This window comes from Ascaphus truei, chromosome 1 (genome assembly GCF_040206685.1).
Source record: "Ascaphus truei isolate aAscTru1 chromosome 1, aAscTru1.hap1, whole genome shotgun sequence".
Taxonomy (NCBI): domain Eukaryota; kingdom Metazoa; phylum Chordata; class Amphibia; order Anura; family Ascaphidae; genus Ascaphus; species Ascaphus truei.
The window spans coordinates 116,928,272-116,949,552 of NC_134483.1; the positions used below are offsets into that span (position 1 = coordinate 116,928,272).

The following is a 21,281-nucleotide window of genomic DNA, read 5'->3' on the forward strand; positions in this document are numbered from 1 at the left end:
CGGCTTATATAAGTACTAATTGAGTATGAGGGGGAAAGTTACATTGATAGAGGTTGTGGTGTATTATTGCACCTTCTGAATTAACTTGGTGACATCATTTTCTAAACAGAATTCTCCAAGTAGGTGCTATCTCCATCTATAAACCCCGCTCCCTCTTTCTCTACTCAGGACTATGTTTTAATAGCTGTGATCATAATCAGAGGAACATTTCATCCATTCATTTATTTTTGAAAGCGATAAAATGTGTATGTTATTTAAGCTATGCTTTGAGCCCCAGTTACCTTTGTCTGGACTGTTGTTATCAATCCTGCCACTGTTGAGGTTAATTTTTGCATTGCTCTTCCGACGTATAAAAAAAAAAAAAAGAACAAGAATATTTTGGCAAATATTTGTATGAAGGTAAACTTAAAAAATGTGTTTTCTGTCACTGATATAGTATCTTTACAAAAAAAAAACTATATTGTAAGCTAAGGGACTTCATTCTTAAAAATGATATAATGCATTGTGTACATTGCTGCATAATGTATTAAGAAAAATATTATTATGAATTTATAGCACTGGATATGCACTTGGGGAACTTTAATACATAATTAAATGTATATATATATATATATATATATATATATATATCCCCAATGTCGGTTACTAATATATACGGATTACTAAGGGGTTAAGATATTAAAATAATATTTAAGATATTAAATGTTGGCAGCCCCTGAAGCTAATTTAGCAAAGGATGGAAGGAATTGTAGGTCCCATTCTATAAATAGCCCAGTCCCCTATTTAGTTTAAATTCTTAAGTTCTTAATATAGTGTTCCAGTTTTTAGATTTAGTCCTGTAACTGTCCAGGAATAGCCAAGCAGTGCTCTTGTGGGTTTGGTCAAGCTATCAGAAGAATACGAAAGCATTGTGGGAAGAGGTGGTGACAGCAGTGAAGGTACTGTATGCCCTAGCACTAGTACTAAGCTTAGCAGGAAACTTTGGTGGGATACCACCTTTTTAAGCAAGTGTCCACTAAGGTGGGCCTGTGAATTACTGGGTTGGGAAAATTATGTTTTGCTGCAAGAAATCTTGCTATTATTATTACTGCTGTTGAAGATTCGCAATAAACACTATTTATTTATTTTATGAAAGTCTCTTGTCGCCCGTTTTTCAACCTGCCAATCTCGTCGCCCTGCAAGATTGTCAGCTCCCAGGAAATTATGAGACCATTTTCCCATGCTCTGCTGGTGGTATGGTTATACCCTGTTATATATATTTTTTTATTTTTATTTATAAAAATGTTTAACCCGGAAGTAATACATTTCCACGTATGTCCTGGGTTATAAAAGAGTTACAGAGTTATAAAAAATACATGGTTACATTAAAGAACAGAGGTTATACAGTCAAATCACGGAGAGTGTGTGTATATATATATATATATATATATATAAAATTATATTTATATAATATATATATTAATATATATTTTCCATCTTCAAGCATGCCATTAACCCCTCCATTACTGAAGGGGATTAAGGACAATGTAGTGGTACATTTGCCCAGTGTGAGCACATGGAGGAAGAGACATGTTAGAACACTGACACAAAGAGCATTGCACTGATTTAGCCATGGAGAAGGGAAGGTGCACTCACGCGAATTTCAGAATATTTGCCTGGGGTGAATGCCCAGCACCTGGTCGGTGCTAGTAATAATTGCTAATGATAATAGATATAGTTTATCCAAAGGTAGAACACAAGGGCACTCCGGTGGTCTTAGTTATAGTAAAGGGAAAATGTATTAATAGATGATCGACGTTTTGGTTCCCGACTTTAACCTTTATCAAGATTACTTTGTGTTCTCGGAATGCAAGTGGCCACATGAGAAGAGGCAGCAGCCCTATGTAATGCCAGGCACTATCTAAGGACAGTCAGCAGAAGGAGGACAAGGAGCCAGAAGTGAGGCAACCAGGTACTCAACACTTGACCCAGCAAACCTGCCACCCTTCCCCTCCCCCAGAATTTTAGCCCCTTGCCCAAGCACACTCCACCCCCCGTTACCATGTCAGGTGGCATCTATGCTATTTGTGAAAAAAGCTAAACACAGAATTGTACTGTTGTTTTGCTATTTTGTTATTGTTATATATTATTAAACACTGAAAAGCACAGATTTTTAAAAAAATATATAAATAAAATAAACATAGATTAAAAAATAAAAAATAAAGCCCTAGTTATCATATAGGAGTAAATACATCTATAAATTGCAGTTTAGTTTTTCTACTAATAAATGCAATTTGATTTTACAACTTCATACAACCCCCAGATGTTATAGGAGCAATGCAGTTTACAGTCAACAGATATAAGTACAATGACCTGCATCCTGGGTGTTGGCCAAACTCAGAGATATTATTTACTGCGGTGTATCAGCAGCTTTGCAATATAATTTCAGTTCCCTAGGTGGATCACGAGTGGGTAAATTGAGCTATTAATTGTTACTTAATTTTACTACTTTATACAGCTCCTAAAATATTTTAAAGTATTCAAATGCCAGTGATCCTTTTATTTTATAGGCACAATGCAATCGGGAGTAAAAAATATATAACTATCAGCATAAGTATTCAGACAAGACTGATATTAAACTTCCGTAGTGTCGCTATACTGTGTAGGTATTAAATCATCAAGGGTGTTTTTAGTGTAGTTAAATTCACTCCCATACACTAAAGACTTACTGGCTGAGAGTCATCAAAGAGCTATATGCGCTCTCGCGCCCAAATCGGCGATATCCCCCATTGACTTTAATGGCAGGTATCGTAGATTCGCCACGATAGCTGGGATCACGCTTAGATGAGTTTCGGCCACTGCCTCTAAGGCAGGGGTGTGCAAACTTTTTGCCTTGTGCCCCCCTGCCTGCTCTCCCCCACTGCTCACGCCCCCTTACCTCGTCTGAAGCGTCAAATGATGCAGCGGGGTCATGACACCAGATCACGTGACCCCGCGGCATCATTTGACGACACGTCACCGAAGCCGACTGAGTCACGGTAAGTGAAGTTGCAGACGCCTCACGCGGTCCACCGGCATTTCATTTAAATGCTTTGGGGAAGAGCGCGGGGCCTCTGCAACCCCCACGCCCCCCCCCCAAAAAAATCTCGCGACCACCAATTTGCACACCCCTGCTCTAAGGAACTCTCAGCCACTTACATCAGCTTCTCCCTATTTTCTCTGCACAGAGTAACAGTGTTGCTAATAATTTTCAGTGGGTACCGTTTCCCTCAGTACCCGCCGGTGTCTCTCCCCCTAAACCACACCTGTCACTACTACATGATGTCACACACACTGCCCGCTGCACGTTTCATTGTAAAAGAACTTTGTCAGGGGAATCAAGCATCACCTTCCTTCAATAGTCTACAGTTGCTATGGCAACTAAGCATAGCTGAAAAATTAACCATCTCATCAGCAGGTGAAAGATGGTTATTAAAAGATTTCTGTGGGGTTTGAATAGTGTGCATTGGATCTCTATGAAAGGCAATATTTAAAAACTATTGTACATTGTAAATTAAATACAATAATGATCTCAAACTTCAATTGTATATTAAATAATTTCAGTAGTGTAAGATCATGTTTTTCTCCATTTTTTCATAACTACTGTATGCTCTTATAATATATACATTTTTCTTTATTGGAAGGGTATTAGACCTTCAGAGCTGAAGGACAGTGTTCTTGATTTATGTATCCATTCAGCTTCTTTCTTTAGTAACTTATTATCTAGATTGCCTTGCCTCATGTTGGAGGATAGATGTCCGAATCTATACAATACAACATAGGCAGCTAAAATCACCATTATGATAGGTGCTCACACGTATTGCTACAGTACCAGTGTTAGATTCATTACGAATCAAATTAATATGCACCAGTACTCTTTGTAATGCACAAGTAGTTTTTCTGTCGTACTAGTTACATCTGACTAGTAAATCACTTCCTTTGTTTTTCAATTAATAAATTGCCTTATTGTAAATTGTTTGTTACAACTAAAATTAGGGAACGATTTGCAAGGTTCAATTGACAAGTATGCCTTAAACATATTACACTTGAAAGATTTCACTGTACATGAACAGAGCCAGGTTTGTGATAATTTTTGTGTAAAGTGAACATGCACATCATTTATTATTCTAGAAGTTTTCAATGTTTCAGATGTTTATAAATAAATGATAGTATTGCTAATGCAATCTACCAAAAATGTTGTATAATCCTGTTAATTCAGCAGTGACTTTTACTTCACACTTAAGATAACTGGTATACTGTACTGGGTCTGAGCATTGTGAACAGCTGCACTATAACCACAGTATTCACTAGTGTTCATAGAAGGGAGTGTAACATTGTTAGCCATGGAATATTACCCTGATGCTGTCTCATTTACAGCCAAATACAGAGAAGGTGTTTCCAAATTCAGCTAAATGTAATACCAACCAGTGTTCATAGTTCATATGTTATTGTACATAGTAAAGATCAATAAAGCACATGGTATGTATGTAAAATTTTATTTATATAGCACCAATAATGTGCGCAGCGTATTAGAAACGAGACAACGTAATACAGGGAATTATAATACAAAAAGTAAAACATACATAGGGACAAATGCATCAATTGCTGGTGCAGGTTATCACACCCGTTCCAGCGTTAACACCCACTGACTTGAATGGAAGTTAAAACCAAAACAGCATTTAATGCATGTGCCCCATAAAATTAGACTATTGGAAAGGAAATCCCTGCTCCAAAGAGCTTACAAGCTAAGCACATTATTCTAACTCATACAGGATTCTAGTGGTAATTATACTACTCTGTGACAAGAACCTCAAAAGAACAAAAATATTGTGCTTCTCAAATACAGAATATTTATATTAGATTGTGGGTAAAATAGAGTAACGTGCCTTCTATCAAGATAGAAAAGGAACAGCCTAAAACTGACCTTTCAAAAGAGAAGACTAACAACACTGCTGCTTATAGATCCTCAATAATTTATTAACTGGGAACAATTAATTAAACGGCGGTAATAAAAATGACATTGCTGTATTTGGTATTTGATATTTGAAGTTGTCTATGCAAATTGTTTAACCCTTTGCGTGCCGGAGGGGCCGCGGCACCACAGTGCCCCAACTCCTCCGGCACTTTGCGATCACATGACCGCTCCTCGGTTTCCATTCCTCTGCCTTCCGGATTGTACTCCATAGAAATCTTCTCTAGAGAAACAAGCAAATAGAATATGATTTGGCTACCACGTCATGGGGTCCCTGGGGCGCTGGAACGCATGATGTACAAGCTATGTCAAGGGGAACCCAAAAGGTTAAAGAATGAGAAAAGTAAAGAAGAAAAAAACACATTGATATGCTATTCGATAATGTCCTGTGATATTGGAATAGAAATATCACGTACTACAGAGTTGCAATATGGCTAACATTGATATGTATAGAATGCCAGTGACATAAATTGCTGGTCTGGGCATAAAGCCATGCAGGAAGATAGTACGTGATCAATAAGGTAACATACATCCACAATACCCAAGAAAGCCCCTTGGTAGCTAAAGTCGCCAGCAGAAAGGCATGTAGCTAATTAACTAACTCACACCTTATGCACATTGCTAACAGGAAATACTACAGCAAACAAATACAACATCAATGGAGAATACAAACATAAGTGTAAAAAAATTATATCTACATCTATTTGCAGCAAAAGAGGTTATGAAGTATTCCCAAATCTATCCCTGGTAAAAGCAAAAAGGTTCTCCTATTCCAATGACTAAAGGGTTTCCACCTACATTGAACCTTTCATATTACTGGTGACTTTGGCAAATAAAGGGGCTACGATGGGGTAAATATGTTTCTTGGTGTGTTTTGTTTTTGTTATTTTTTTCTTATATGACCTGTTAAAGAGGACTTCAATGGAAAGCTTTACATTATATAACTGTTTCCTAGAGCAGGGGTGCGCAAATTGTGGGGCAGATTTTTCTAGGGGGGCGCGGCAGGTGCAGAGGCATTACATTCTGGGGGATTGCGTGAGGCCTGTGCAACCTCAACTTACCGAGATTCATATGGCTGTGTTGACACGTTGCCATGGCAATGTGGCATCAAATGACGCCACAGGGTCATTTGATGCTGGAGACAGAGGTAAGGGGGACGCGAACACCAGGGCAGCAGGCATGGGGGGGGGGGGGGCGCATCTGCATGAATGTGCGTTCCCCTGTCCTAGAGGACCAGTAAGGTCTTTGCAAATCAGGTAATGTCAAATTAGTTACAATTCGAATCATGCAGAATAATCTGCAAGATGAGGTTAAATGTGTCTTCATTTGTGATGAGCAAGTGCAGGTCAGTTTCTTTCATTTGTTGGGACTATTTTACTGTTAAAAGCACTCAGAAGTGAGTTCACATGAAATAATAAACACTGATTGAGTAAACTGCAGCATGAGGGATGCCACACCAGTGAATTGCTTTTGTAGTTTCATTAATGATGCCCTGAGGTGGTTGGCTTAGTACAAATGTTTATACACTTAAGAAACGTCTATTTTTTTCTTATGTGCTTGACTTCCAGACAATCAGCTTTGGTTTTGTTTTCCCTACTATTATCTATACAGTGCCCTAATGGCATAACTAGTAGAGTATGGTTCCTTCGGGCCATACAGTACATACCATACATTTTCAAAATACACTAGCTTCTCCCCCACATCTTCCATTCCTCTCCAGTTTCTCCCCCCACATGCTCCCTCCCTCTCCAGCTTCTCCTCCACATGCTCCCCTCCTCTCCAGCTTCTCTCCCACATGCTCCCTTCCTCTCCTGCTTCTCCCCCCACATGCTCCCTTCCTCTCCAGTTTCCCCCCCACATGCTCCCTTCCTCTCCAGCTTCTCCTCCACATGCTCCCTTCCTCTCCAGCTTCTCCCCCACATGCCCCCCTTCTGTCCTGCTTCTCCCCCATATTCTCCCCTCCTCATCTGCTTATTCCGCACAAGCACCCCTCCTCGTCTGCTTTTACCCCCATGTTTACTTCCTCTCCAGCTTCTCACCCACATGCTTCCTTCCACTACAGCTTCTCCCTACATGCCCCTTCCTCTCCAGCTTCTCTCCATATGCACCCCACCTCTTCTGCTTCTCCCCCATATGCTCCCCCCTCCAGCTTCTCCCCCACAGCGTTCCCCTCTTCATCTGCTTCTTCCTTGCATGCTCCCTTCCTCTCCAGCTTCTCCCCTGCATTCTCCCCTCACCAGCTTCTCCCATACTCTTCTCACCTGCTTCTCCGTCACATGCTTCTCTCCTCACCTGCTTCTCCTCTACATATCCCCCTGTCTCTTACACTCTCCCCCACCCCTCACTCTCTTACACTTTCCCCCCCACCCCTCACTCTCACACCCTCTCCCACACATACTGTCACATCCTCCCCCCTTACTCTCGTACTTTCCCTCCCTTCACTCTCACACCTCTCCCCCTCATCACTCTCACACTCCTCCCTTGCTCTCTTACACTACCCTATCACTATCACACTTCCCCCCATAACTCTTACACTCCCTCCTAAATCACTTACACTCTCCCCCTCACTCACTTTCTTACACTCTCGCCAGTTCAAGAGAAACATGATTATGAATATAAAGTCCTTACAATTATGGTTACAGTTAGACTTTTCAAAATATCATACTTATTTAAAACCAGTTATTGGTGTTGTTGGATGAGTGAGCGAGTGAGTGAACCAAAGACACCAACTAGACTTTGTGGACACCTTTGGTGTGTTTTTTTTTTGTCTGTTTGTTTTCTCTCAACTTTGGAGCAGGTAAGAGACCCCATGAAACTCCCTCTGCACTGAACCCCGAAATTCCTAGCTGGCCCTGATTGTGACAGACAGTAGCAGCTTTTCTGGACAACTTAGCTGCTGGTGCTTTGACTGTCTGTGGAAACTAGGCTTATTTATAGGCTTTTATAGCACCACACAAGTGTGGCAATTAAATTGGCATTACCTTTTTAACTTAAGTTTGAGAATACTAGGACAATTTAATGACAAAATCTACAAATTCATTGTGCTTCAAATCTTTGCCTGTGTTTCATTCTGTGTTTTAAGAGAAGTGACAGGTGCCACAGAAGTAGTTCATTGTCCTACATAACAGGTGTAGAATAATGAACTGTATCCTCTTTGCTACACTTCATTCAACCTATTTTTAAAATGTTTACAATGGATAGGTAAAAGCACACATAATGCCCCATCACATGAGAATTCAAAAACAGTCTGTTAAGATAGCAGATCAACCATATTAGTCTTACCTTACTGACATACCACCAATAAGGTATGCCTATTTGTAGTTATCTGTGATAATTGGTAAAAAAAAAAAAAAAACAACATCCATGTTGTGTTGATGCAGAATTATAAAGGACTTTCTATACATTCTAAAATAGTTCTCATCTTTAATTGTTATGTCTAAGGATTTAAAAAAAAAAAAACTTTTTTCACATCACATAGTCAGCAGTTTTGGGGAGAAAATAAAAAGGTTGAACTTTCCTCTAATACTGTACTAGTTTTGCATTTTAAATGTAATGCTTTTTAAAGTGGGAAAAATATATATTTAATTGTGCTGTTCAATCTATTTTTGAATGAATTGCATATCCATTGTGATTGAACAGGATGCATATATTATCTGTAACCTTTATTTCTTGATACCTGAAGGTTGAAGTACTATGGTTTGTTTGGCAATCTTGAGAGACATAAATGGCCACATATCTAAAATTGGCTGAACAGGATATATAGTGTCTTTATTGCTTGGCTTTCTGCAAAGCACACATTCTTTCAAAAGTGTTCAAGCCCATTCCACGCTGCACGGAGTTATTGATTTATGTGCTACAGCAAAGATGTAATATTTTACAGTGTAAATGGAAATTACTGTGTGCTACAATGAACTACTGCAAATTTACTGTACTTAATTTCACCTAGGTCATGTAAAAAAAAATATTGATCGGTTTTTAACAACTAGGTTTAAACATTCAAGCAGCAATTACGGCTGCTTGTTTTTGTATTTTTTAATCGGGACCAGGGCCCCCTTTCCCCCTCCCCTGCTCTTTGCTAATCTGTGATCCACCCAGTTCCAGAAATATTTATAGTTTTTTTGTGTGCAAATTTGGACGTAAAAAAGTACTAACACGGAGGCTGACTGTAAACATGGGCACCAGTGTCACCAATGGAAAGCCTTGGCATCATCTGCCAATGACACTATGACTCTACTATTGGCAACACAACTTCTGCATCACACCTTCTTCACATCAAATTCTGTTTTAAGTTTACGAGCTTCCTGGATCAGTTTGTGTAATTGTCCACATTCCATCCAAGGGAAACAAAATGATCGTTTACATCTACCATGTCAGGCAGGCCAATAGAAACCTGACATGTCATTCGTTCTGGCTTCCTATTGGCCCATGTCACGTGGGGAATTTGAATACCGGGAAGTACTGACAGTATCTCAGGGAAATGGGTGTCCACAGTGCTGAAAATAACATGGTTCAGCTCTTGGGAACCCTTCCTTCTCATCCTGGTAATAAAAAAAGGAAGGGCCTGGAGGGAACTGCTTAATACAGCATTATACTTTCCAGATGTGCTAGGAAAATAGGACTTTCAGTGACAGTGGAGTTTGTAATGCATTGCTACAAATTGGATTCACTGGAATGATTACGATTTATAACTTGACTTTATGCAGCATTGAACTAGTAAAGTAACATCTGCAGGCTGAAGTCACTCAAATGTATCCTGCTACTTGCTATATTAATCTATGACAGATATCTTGCGGCTCAGATGATCAGGTCAAGTCAACACATGATTCTCAATGTGTGGGAATGATCAATGTTTATTGCAAAATAGTTGCAGTCTGCTATGCCTTAAGGTCTTGTCCCAGTCAGGCTAATCGGTTGCAAAAGCTGCACCTTATCACCAGACAGAGCATCAGTTATCACTGGAAATTGAAACATGACTGTGACCAGGGGGTTGTTATCCTTCTGCTGTATGCCATTTATAACAGTACAATCATTGTCAACCATCATACTCATATCTTTAAACGGGCATGTTGGCGGGTTTGAAATCTGAACTTTGCGAACTTCGAAGTTCGCTCAGGAATTCAAGTCAAACTTTGCAATGAACTTTCAAATCAGATCACAATTCAAGTCATAACTGAAGATAGGACAATTTCAAGCCTAAATAATAAAGATGCTATATTGTTTATATACATATATATTCAGCATGTAACTAGTTAAAATAAGTAATATAGTATTACGTTCGAAATGATATTGGAAAATTATTAGCTGCCTCGGCAAAGATAAGATAAATCAGTCAGAAGACCGGCAGGTGAAGAAATGTTTGTGTGACGTAAGAATCTATCTTGTTATATTCATTCCCATTGTGTATGACATTTGGTATGTTTAATGTCTGCTGAGTAGAATATTATTCATGGTCTTGAGTTTGGAATCAATTGTTAGTTAAATAGTTAGTTAGTAGCAAAAGAAAATACAATAGAGATCAGTCGTAATAGATTAGGAACATAGTTAATCCTCTAGTTACTTGATGACAGAACAAGAGGGTTTTGTAAATGAAAGTAAATATTGCTAAATGAAGAAACGGTGTTCTAATGTTGATTACTGACTAAGAATATGGGGCTGCCAGTTAGAAAAACAGGTGATTGCTATGTTAAGACTGGTTAAGCAAAATGTATAAAGATTGTATTTAGATGTATAGAATTCAGAATTCGGAATCATTTAACACCACCAAGCTAACAACAAGCAAGCTAAAGATTCTCCGCTCAATAACTACATTCTATATGCCTGAAAAACTGATGGGACTGGCTGAAACGATGCTGTAAAAGATGTTTTCTATTGTCTCTGTATAAATTGAGAAAAGAAGCGGACTGTGGACTATTTGATACATATTGAAATGTGGGACATTTATTTGCACCCATCTAATGAATCACATCTTCAATATCCGATGAAAAATTCATCCTCTAATCTGTTTTTATTAAAAAAAAATTGTGAATGGGAATTTTTGATTTTGCAAAACAAAATGAATATAAGAGGCTATCCAAGCTGGCAGATTGTTTTTTGATTTGTTATATTTCTTATACAGCATTGAAGCAGTGGATCACCGGAGCTGAACACTGTGAATTTCATCTCCACGGACCCCTGCTTCCAGAGATACTTACTTCAACATTAGATCCCGGTAGCATCTCTCCCCGGCTGTCAGGGTTCACAATATGTCAGCTGTTAAAAGTTTTAACGTCCTACGGGCCAATAGGATGCCGTGACATCATGGTGCTGTTTGCTATTGGCCCATGTGATGCGGGAGCTTTAAACTTTAAAGCCCTGCTTGCTAAGTCGGAGCAGCTACCGGCACCTACTTCAGAGCACCTACTTGAGCATTTCATATATATTTTGATGTGATAAGAATAATGATGATGCAAAAAAATGATTACAAACTTTAAATATGTGCAATTTTGCAAACTATTTTGCTGCACATAGGTTACAAACCATTGTACTAGACGAGTATCTCTCCTTCGGGACTGTAAACCACGCCATGTTTTAGGAATAACAATGCACTTGCACCTGGTCTTGCTCATCAACCTGAGGTTAGATGTCTGAGAACCACTATGATCGAACACGTACTTTTATAGCAATATAAAATATCCCTACTTAGGAGTATTTAAGTACTTAAAACCTGAAAAACAATACTACAAGTTGTGTCATGTATTATTATTCAAATCTAGGGGGCTGTTGGTTACTCAAGACTGCTGAGAAGATTGCCGGAATAAAATATTTAGCAAAGCACTCGTGACTCATTACTGTGATTGTCATCTTAGAGGTCTCGCATTGTTTACTCGTGTTTGTGTTTAGAAATGCAGGACTACAACTAACAACATGTTAAAGAGTAGAAAATAAAAAACTGGGCCAAGTTATCGTAAAATGTGGGGTTATTGACATGTCGACATTTACATAACGTATACTGACATTTCTGTTTTATTGCTGTTGTTTTAGTGATATTCCAACACATTAAATGAATGTTTTCTGCCTTTTATCGTATACTGACAATACTAACTTCAAATACAATTATAGTATGATGGGTGCAGTATGTCAGATGTAACAGGGTTAGCATCTCTGCAGTCTTTTACTCATTTCAGTATGCATTGAAATGTTCCTCCTCAAAACAGGCCTTTCTTGAGTAGCACCCAGACAGGGCAGAATGATCAAACTTAAAATAAAGAATCTATTTTTTATTTGAGAAATGTCTGCTATTGCACACAAGTAATAGATGTGGTCTGAAATAAACTGCAGCTTTAAAACAACTGCTTCTCAAATGTTGACCTCTTTTATCCAGGCAAGAAATAAAAACCTTGCAATACAGTGCCAGTCATTTGGCCAGTGGGATGACTAGAGTGGAAACTTTAATAAAACACAGACCACTTTTTGGGGGCTGAATCCAGAGTGTTAAGCCCCACAAGGCAGCAGGCCAGACCTACTGATGGAATTTAAAAAATATGAGCATTTAATTTGTGTTATTTCTGGCTAGGCATTCAAAAGGAATGCCTGTATGTCATCTATTTTTATTACAGAAGGCTAGTCATGTACTGTAATCTATTCCCATAATATTGAAGAGGTGGAAATAATAACATTTGTTATTATTTGCAAATATTAGCCAAAATTGCAAACAGTTCTTTCTTGTGTTTCTTGGCCTCTAATTTACTACTCAAATTAATAAAGGCAACTGGTATATTGGTCACATACCGTATTAGAACATGTCAATATCCCAGTCAGACTTTGTCCAGCTTTTAACGAAATGTATTTACTTAATAAATAGAGTGAGAGATATAGAAGGAAATGCAATTAACTAATAACTCTAATGTTACCTACACATCCACTTAAATGATCTATGAAATTACACATTTAATAGTGTATTTATACAATGCTAGTAACTTGTGGTGAGGAGAAAATGAAATTAAACAGAAAGCTTAAACTGGTATCATTGACTAGAGACAGACCACTGTACCAATTTGGCCATTACAGTACCGGTTTTCCACTGGGTGTACCGGCCTCCAACCGGTTGGACCCATTTTCATTCATGCATGTGGGCCTGTATATTTTCTTCTTGCATTGTGATTGGCTGTGCCCCTCCTCCTTGCTCCTTGCAGTAATAGACAGCATGCAAGCACATGGTAGGAAGTCTCTGCTCTATCCCTGTGCAGTTTCCCCACAGATAGAAGCAAGCTTAGTGATCCCATTCCGGAGCAGCAGAAGCAGGAAGGAATTAGGGCTTTATTATTTTTATCATTTTGCAGGTGCAGTTCCAGCTACTGGTTGTCCTATTGTCTTTATTTCACTGCTAACTGTAAGGCTGCGCTTATAGTGCCGGCGACAGCGACAGCGACGCCGCGGCAAAACAATTGCATCCCGCCGTCTTGTGCGCTTATAGTAAGCGCGGAGCGACGGATTGGTCGCGATCTCTTGAAGTCATCTCAATTTGATTTTTCCAGCGACCGTCGCCTGACCGTCACATCGCCGTCGCCGGCACTATAAGCGCAGCCTAACTTGTTATTTACACTCTGATTTAATGCCACTGATGCCACATGGAATCACCTTATTTCTTTAAATAAATTACTTTTTATTCAGTATGCTCTTTTCATCTGTTTCTACAGTAATCAATTTCTATGCCACTGAAAAAGCTTGCAGGCTTTTAACAACTATTATTTTTGCTGTCTTTTTCTCTTTGTGGAATTAATTAAGGATGACGCTTGTGTGGTCAAGTTATTGTATATAACTTTACAGAAAAGCAAAAAGTCATATAAATGTCTAAACATAAAAATTCTAAAAAAAAAAAACCTAGCAAAATGATCACGTACTGTAACTTAAAGCTGCAGTTTAATAAAACAAAAGTGTGTTTTTTTTTTTAATTAATCAGTTCTGTACTATGAGAAACTACTTGTATAGCAACCATTTACAAAGTCACATCCCCTTCCTCTTCTGAAACAGGCTCTGGCACACCCCCTTTTTAGCCCTGTCCTCTTTCTAGCAGTGAACCAATTGTATCTAGTGATTGCCTGGTCACTTGACCTTCCCCACAGAACTTTGCATCTTCTGCTGCATTGACAACCATTTAGTGAACCGCCGAGCCGAATCTTCACCGATCGATCACAGGAGAACAGATCGATCGATAACTTAGCTAATCACTGGTCAGTGTGCAGATTGTATTGATGCACATACTGAATGTAAAAAAAATTAAAACGCCAGCTTGAACTACTGCTTTAAAGACTTAAGGCAGTGATTCCCAGGACTCCTTGAAGCAGTCTCAGGAGTTCCTCCTATGGAGGGTTGATTGAGTGAAAATGGGGTAATTGACGGAAGGTAGGGGCGATTGAGAGAAGAGAGGGGGGTGGGAGGGAGTGAGGAAAAGAGAGAGTAAGAGTAAGATGCACGAGATAAATACATGCAAGGCGGGAGGTGGAGAGAGTTAGTGAGACGGATGGGAGAGATATACATGGGTAGAGGGTGGGAAATAGAGGTGACTCGCGAGGTGTGAAATTTTGTGACTGACCCATGTCGAGCCTAATATGTGTCAGCCAGTTAGCGGTTCCCCGAGATGTTTCAAAATACTTCAAGGGTTCCTCCAAACAAAAAAAGGTTGGGAATCACTGGCTTAAAGGGAAAGAGCAATGTTCTCTACACTGCATTACACACATTGCTTGCTTTGTTAGTTGATATTATCAGGGCCGCCGACAGTGGGGGAACTGAAGTAGAGGTGTCCCGGGTCGGCGGCGCAACTTAGGCCCGACCTCTTGCCAGGCCCGGCTGCCGTTCCTCTCCGTTCCTCTCCCAGCCAGTCCCAGGCTCTCTCTCAGATGCAGGCCTCTATCACTGTCCCACAGTGACGGGCCTCTGTGAAGTCAGCTCGCCGGACGGGGGGGGAGGGGTCTTTTGAAAATGTATTGGGGGAGTGGGGGCCTTTTTAAAATGTACTGGGGGAGTGGGGGCCTTTTTAAAATGTACTGGGGGAGTGGGGGCCTTTATAAAATGTACTGGGGGAGTGGGGGCCTTTATAAAATGTACTGGGGGAGTGGGGGCCTTTATAAAATGTACTGGGGGAGTGGGGGCCTTTATAAAATGTACTGGGGGAGTGGGGGCCTTTTTAAAATGTACTGGGGGAGTGGGGGCCTTTATAAAATGTACTGGGGGAGTGGGGGCCTTTATAAAATGTACTGGGGGAGTGGGGGCCTTTATAAAATGTACTGGGGGAGTGGGGGCCTTTATAAAATGTACTGGGGGAGTGGGGGCCTTTTTAAAATGGAGTGGGGGCTTTTTCAAATGTATTGGGTAAGTGGGGGGCTGTTTAATATGTATTGGGGGAGTGGGGTTGTATGTATTTTGTGGGGGGCTGAGTCAGAAGAGGGGGGGAGATGGAGGAAGGGAGTGAGGGAAAGAGGGTGTAAGAATGAGATGCAGGGGAGAGAAATACATGCAAGGCGGGAGGAGCACTGATTGAGGAAGAGGGAATGAGACGAGGGGGATAGAAATACATGGGAAGAGTGTGGGAAAGAGAGGGGACTTGTGAGGTGTGAAATAGGGGGGTGCACTACCGCGGAGGGGGGGGGGAGAGGACGTAACTCTAGTCCTGGGCCCCTGGAAATCTGTCTGCGGCCCTGGATATTATATTCTAATTATAGTCCATGTTTGTGCTTATACCTTTACTAGTACAGCATGAGCTACACTGCAACTCAAAATGGTTAACCACACCTGATGAAAGGTCTGTGTAGGACCTGAAGCATTGTTGATTTTTGCTGCTCTCTACAATAAATCTTCATGAACTTGTTCATCAACATGTGGTAAATAGTGTACTACTTCCTAGGGGATTCATGTCATTTCTTACTTGGTGCATGATTACAGTTATTTGTTCCCTTCAAGTCTTTTTCTTTCCGTTTATTTTTGCTAACCACAATAGAGACAATCTTGTTTAAATCTGACATCTTTACTTAGAGTAAATAACCTATTACTGAGCAGGAGCTCACATTACAAGTGAGAAAAAGGCAACACTTTCCCCCCACCTAATTACAAATAACATTAATATACGTTTATAGCAGTTAGTTTTTATTGTTGCTATCCATAGGCTTTCTAATGTAAATGTGTATGATTACATCAAATATGTTCTACATGTACCAATCATAAAGATGAATATTTTAGTATAGTATATTGTAATGTATTGTATGTCTTTATTTATATAGCGACATTAATGTACATAGCGCTTCACAGTAGTAATACGCGACAATCATATAAATAACAAATAATATAAATAACAGGTCATGGGAATAAGTGCTTCAGACATAGAAGTAACATTAAGGAAGAGGAGTCTCTGCTCCGAGGAGCTTACAGTCTAATTGGTAGAAAGAACTTACAGAGACAGTAGGAGGGCGTTCTGGTAAGTGCGTCTGCAGGGGGCCAAGCTTCATGTGTATAGTATTATCCACGCTGCTACTCATATGCTTCTTTAAGCAAATGTGTCTTAAGGAGGGTCTTAAAGGTGGATAGAGAGGGTGCTAGTCGGGTATTGAGGGGAAGGGTATTCCAGAGGTGCGGGGCAGTCAGTGCAAAGGGTTTAAGGTGGGAGAGGGCTTTAGATACAAAGTGGGTAGAGAGAAGACATCCTTGAGTAGAACGCAAGAGTCGGGATGGTGCATAGCAGGAAATTAGGGCTGAGATGTAAGGACGAGCAGAAGATTGTAATCACATTTTAGTATAATATTGGCTATAAAACTTTTGAGGAGACATGATAATAAGCGAGGAATTATTCAATGTGATTTTAAACATTTGCACAGGAATGCACCTTTAAATTGTTACTGTAGTAGCTATTGCTGAGCCTCGGTGCTGAAGCATTTCTTCTTTGTTAGTGAACAGGCAGCCAGTCTTCACCGTGACATGTTAACATACAGTACCGCTGTTTGCTTTCTAAATTACACACATGCTAGCACATGCCTTATTGTAGCCTAACAGCTAGTAAAAGAAGGAATCAACATCTGTGCATCCTTCTGAATATTGTTTCTGTTTGCTGTTTTTTTAAGGAAAAAAGGAAAAGGCAGGCAGCAATCGAGGACAAAAGGCAGCAGCTTGAGGACCAAATTCTTCAACTGCAGTATCTGAAGGTAAGAGCTAGACACAAAACAGAGCAGAGGGACTTGCAAACATGTCTGTCCTTAACATGTAGATAAAATGTATGTTGTTTTATGTCAGGATACCATCAGTGCTTTGTCAATGGCAGAAACCCTCTCTGATACTCAATCTGATGTAGGCTTTCCTGCTAACCATGCTCTGTATTAAATATGCATTTTCTATTAAAATCAGTCAAGCACGAAAACATGTTACAAAATGTTCTAATGTACCTACAAATAATATGTTGCTATGTGTAGGATATTGCACACATATGCAGAACATACAGCACTGTATCAGTGTTATACTGTAGCATATAGCATACAATAGATTTATTTTTGTTTATTTTTCCTAATTCCACTGCATATCATGCTTTAATGGACAATGAGATGCGCAGCATCAGTATGTGAATGTATTTTTGTCACATGGTGTAAGAGGTATAGATGTACAGTACTGTAGCAGATGTTATTACATCCATTAAGGAGTCATGCAATGCAACAACAACAAAAAAGCATCAAGCTGCATTGTTCTGCATGTGAGCTGGCCTGTGTATCCTGTGTATCCTGTGTGTCCTGTGTGCGTTATTAGCAAACGCTATATTATTGTAATACCTGTTTTGACAACTAGGTGGTTTAGAAGAGTTACTGTATACAGTATTTCGGCATTGATATATACAGAGCAAGTGCTCTGTGGAATGCACATGCATTGAAGAGAGTAACGGTACAATCAGCTCTGTGGAACGCATGTGCGTTATATGGATTATTGCTCATTTGTGCACATGTGCGTCAATAAACAAAGTGTAAAGTACTGTATGTGTATAGGAAGATGAATGGTAAGAATGAAGGAGACAATCAACTCAATATTATGCTTCTACTGAACAATTTATCCTTTTAAATTGAATAATTATGGTAAAATCATGAGAATATTTAATTTTGTATTTTTTATTTTAGTTTGTAAGTATACCTATAGTACATATAGGTGCATAATAAGAACATTTATATTATGGTGTTGTATTCCAGAAGGATTTTATATTGCTACATATATTTATAAGTGTTTTCATTACCTAAATCCTCAATTGAAAAAAATATTTTAGTAGCAACAGCTTCTGATGTAAACGTTTGATTATTCTAGCTAAATTGCATAAGGACCAGAATTTCCTTTGTATTCAGTCAGTTGCATGTATATCTGCCTTACAATGTGCATAAATATTGATAACATTCATTTATGTTTCTCTTACATGCAACATTCACAAGCAAAACAAACGAACAGCATTGAGACACTTTTTTGAGGAGTTTAATGCAATAATACCTCTGTCATAATGTTTCAAAGGAATGATAGTTTCATTAGAAAGGGATTGTCTGTCCCTGTACATTCTATATAAAGTGCTTTGTACATTCCCACTATGTAAAAAGCCATTATTACCTTAAGTATAACTTGTATCGCCATCAAATATTGTGCAAGGCAATGCTGTTGTATGAGGTATCTCACCAGCACTCAGCCACCTTTTTTAGAGAACAAGAAATGGAAGTTATGGAATGGTGCTGGATATTGACTGAGGGAAGAAGGAAGCTTCATGCTTTTTATTAACAGTTTTTTTTAATACAGTTTAGATTGAAATTCATTTTTGTTTGTTAAGGGAATTGACATTATTTTCTTCCAACGAAAGCATCACTGGTGTGAGACATTTATTTCATTTTTCTGCAGTTTAATCAATATGCTACTTGTGCATTTATGTAATCAAATGAATATTTTAAAGGGAAGATATGGGCAAATGTGATGTCTTGGTTTGAGTACCAAGTGCTATATTTATATATATTATATATTTTATTTTATGTGGAGGGTTTTTGTCACTTTGTTACCCACCATAACCTTAATAATGTGTGGTGAAGACCTACTCTCAGTCTCAAACCAGCAAAGCCAGTACAACCAACCTCACACTGATGAGACCCACAAGGTCGAAACAGTCTGTCTGTGAGTGGGTTTACTGGCTTTGCATCTCATCCCAGCCTATGTTTAAAAGCTGTGTTTAAAGTAGCATGCATTGGCTTAAGGGTTGTTCATGTAATGTGAGCTTGAGACAAAAGGTGGAACTGTGTGCTCATTCGCATGTCATTCCCAGAATCCCTTGCTGCAGTGTAAGTGCTGTGTGCTGGGTGATAATGGTGAATGGCAGGGTTGCAGACCTGTCTGAGACATGCAAATGAGCATACAGTAATATTTACAGTTGATATATATATATATATATATATATATATATATATATATATACGTATCCCCCCAAAACGTGGAGACACACCTGTCTACAAAAAAATGGGCACACCTGAGATACCTGGGAAACATGCTATTCACATATGCAAGCGACTCCAATTAGAATATTTCCAAGGTATCTCATGTGTGCCCATCTCATTTTTTGTGCACAAGTGTCTCCCCCTCTCCCCCTATCCCCATTTGCCCATCTCTATTCATTTGTGAGTATGCCCTGGGATGCTAAAGGATAGTCTCTGCTATAAACAATATTAACAGTTACTTTTTTGGAAACAATTCATTATTTACATTAATTTTGAGTGTTATTGTTTGCACTGGAGATTTTAGGTACGATTCGATAAATTACCATTTAACAATTTTAGGGCCAGACCCACAGAGCTCCGTTTAGTGACTTAATGTGTATCTTCAAAGGCCAATAATGTTGCATCATGGTTCAGACAGAAACAAACAATAATGGCCATTGGTGATAACTATATGCAAAAGAGGCGTTCTCTATAACAGCGCATATCCACAAAAGTCTGTTGAGGTTAACACAGGGACTAAATAATTGATAAATCAAACCTAAAGTTGGCGTTATGTCCATCCAGACTCCAAAAATAGTTTTTTTGATGGGGGCCTGTAACAGGGGACTTATCCCTGTTCACAAATGTGCCTCTAATCCAGCAGTGTGGTGGTTAACTGCTGGTAGCAAATTAACTAACACCACCTGCCTAATTAGAGGTGGTAGAAAAAGCCTGCCTTTGATACAGGAAGTGACTCCTTAGCTCTGAATGAGAGCTGACCTTTGGAGAGAACACACATCTCTGGAGCTGACCGGTCTTGAGCTCTGCCCAACATAGCTGATTGCAAGACACCAAATAAGACTTCTAAACCTGGATGCTGATTTTCTGTGCACGCACGGGTGCGGTTCCAGGAGAGCAGAGAAGCTTACTCTACAGCAGCTAACAGATAAGACTTTCATTCTAAAGAGACTTCTTATATCTGCTTATGTCATGCTATGTGTTTTGGGGCTGGGAGACCTGCTTAACTAGGAGTTGTGAATTGCATGGGATTTCACTAGAAATACTCCCAAGGGAATTAAGCTTTGTTTCCCCCCCCCCTGTGTTTGGATGATTTCCTGATGAAAAGGAAAAGGCACAATAAAGCTTTATTATAATTTCACCTTATAAAAGCCTCCAATTGTGTACCTCTGTGAACGTCCGTCTACATTTGGTGTCCGAGGTGGGACAAGAGGTGTCTTTGAAGTTAAAAAGGACCGGAGATTTTTATGTGAAATTTTTTGTTATGCTTTTTGGCCTACAAACAGTCTGAAAAAAAAAAAAACCTCATGCAGCAGAGATCAGAGTAAAAGGGATACACACTGCACTGAAACCACACTGCACTGAAACTTACAAAACCACAGATGGACTCTTTGCCCCAATCCCTAGAGGAGAGAGACTGCTGAAGTAGCTAAACCTTATTTTGCCAATCACAAAGTGTAATATGGTCATTGAAATAGGGGTTTTGCCTTTCAGCCATAGTCAGGGTTTAAGATGTGAGTCAGCCCTTAAAAGGGATAGGTGTTTGTTGTTTTCAAAAGTTTCGCTGAAGCAGTGAATACAGATGGTGACCCACGAGTGGTACTGATTTTGAAAATAAAGGTTGCCACACCGCATAGGACTACCAGCTGTGAATGGAGTATATGCAGAAAAGTGTGAAAATTGATACAAGACTGTGCTGAAGCACGGGAATTTTTAGCAAACAAATGCTGAGTGTAAAATTGCCCTATATGAGAATAAGTGATTTCTGAACTGTGTAAAAGGTTTTTCAAAACCAATTGCTGAATGTTGAGTCACCCTGCCGGGAATGAAAGAAA

At 39.3% G+C, this 21,281-nt stretch overlaps 1 protein-coding gene across 2 annotated transcripts in view; it reads left to right on the forward strand.

The window, feature by feature from the left end:
* The window catches only part of PALM2AKAP2 (PALM2 and AKAP2 fusion), a 367,169-nt gene that overhangs the window by 35,276 nt on the left and 310,612 nt on the right, over window positions 1-21,281 (forward strand). For both annotated transcript variants that reach the window (XM_075593635.1, XM_075593643.1), the window contains exon 2: window positions 17,077-17,157. In XM_075593635.1, coding sequence (XP_075449750.1) covers window positions 17,077-17,157 — 81 coding nt within the window. The remainder of the gene's footprint in view (window positions 1-17,076; window positions 17,158-21,281) is intronic.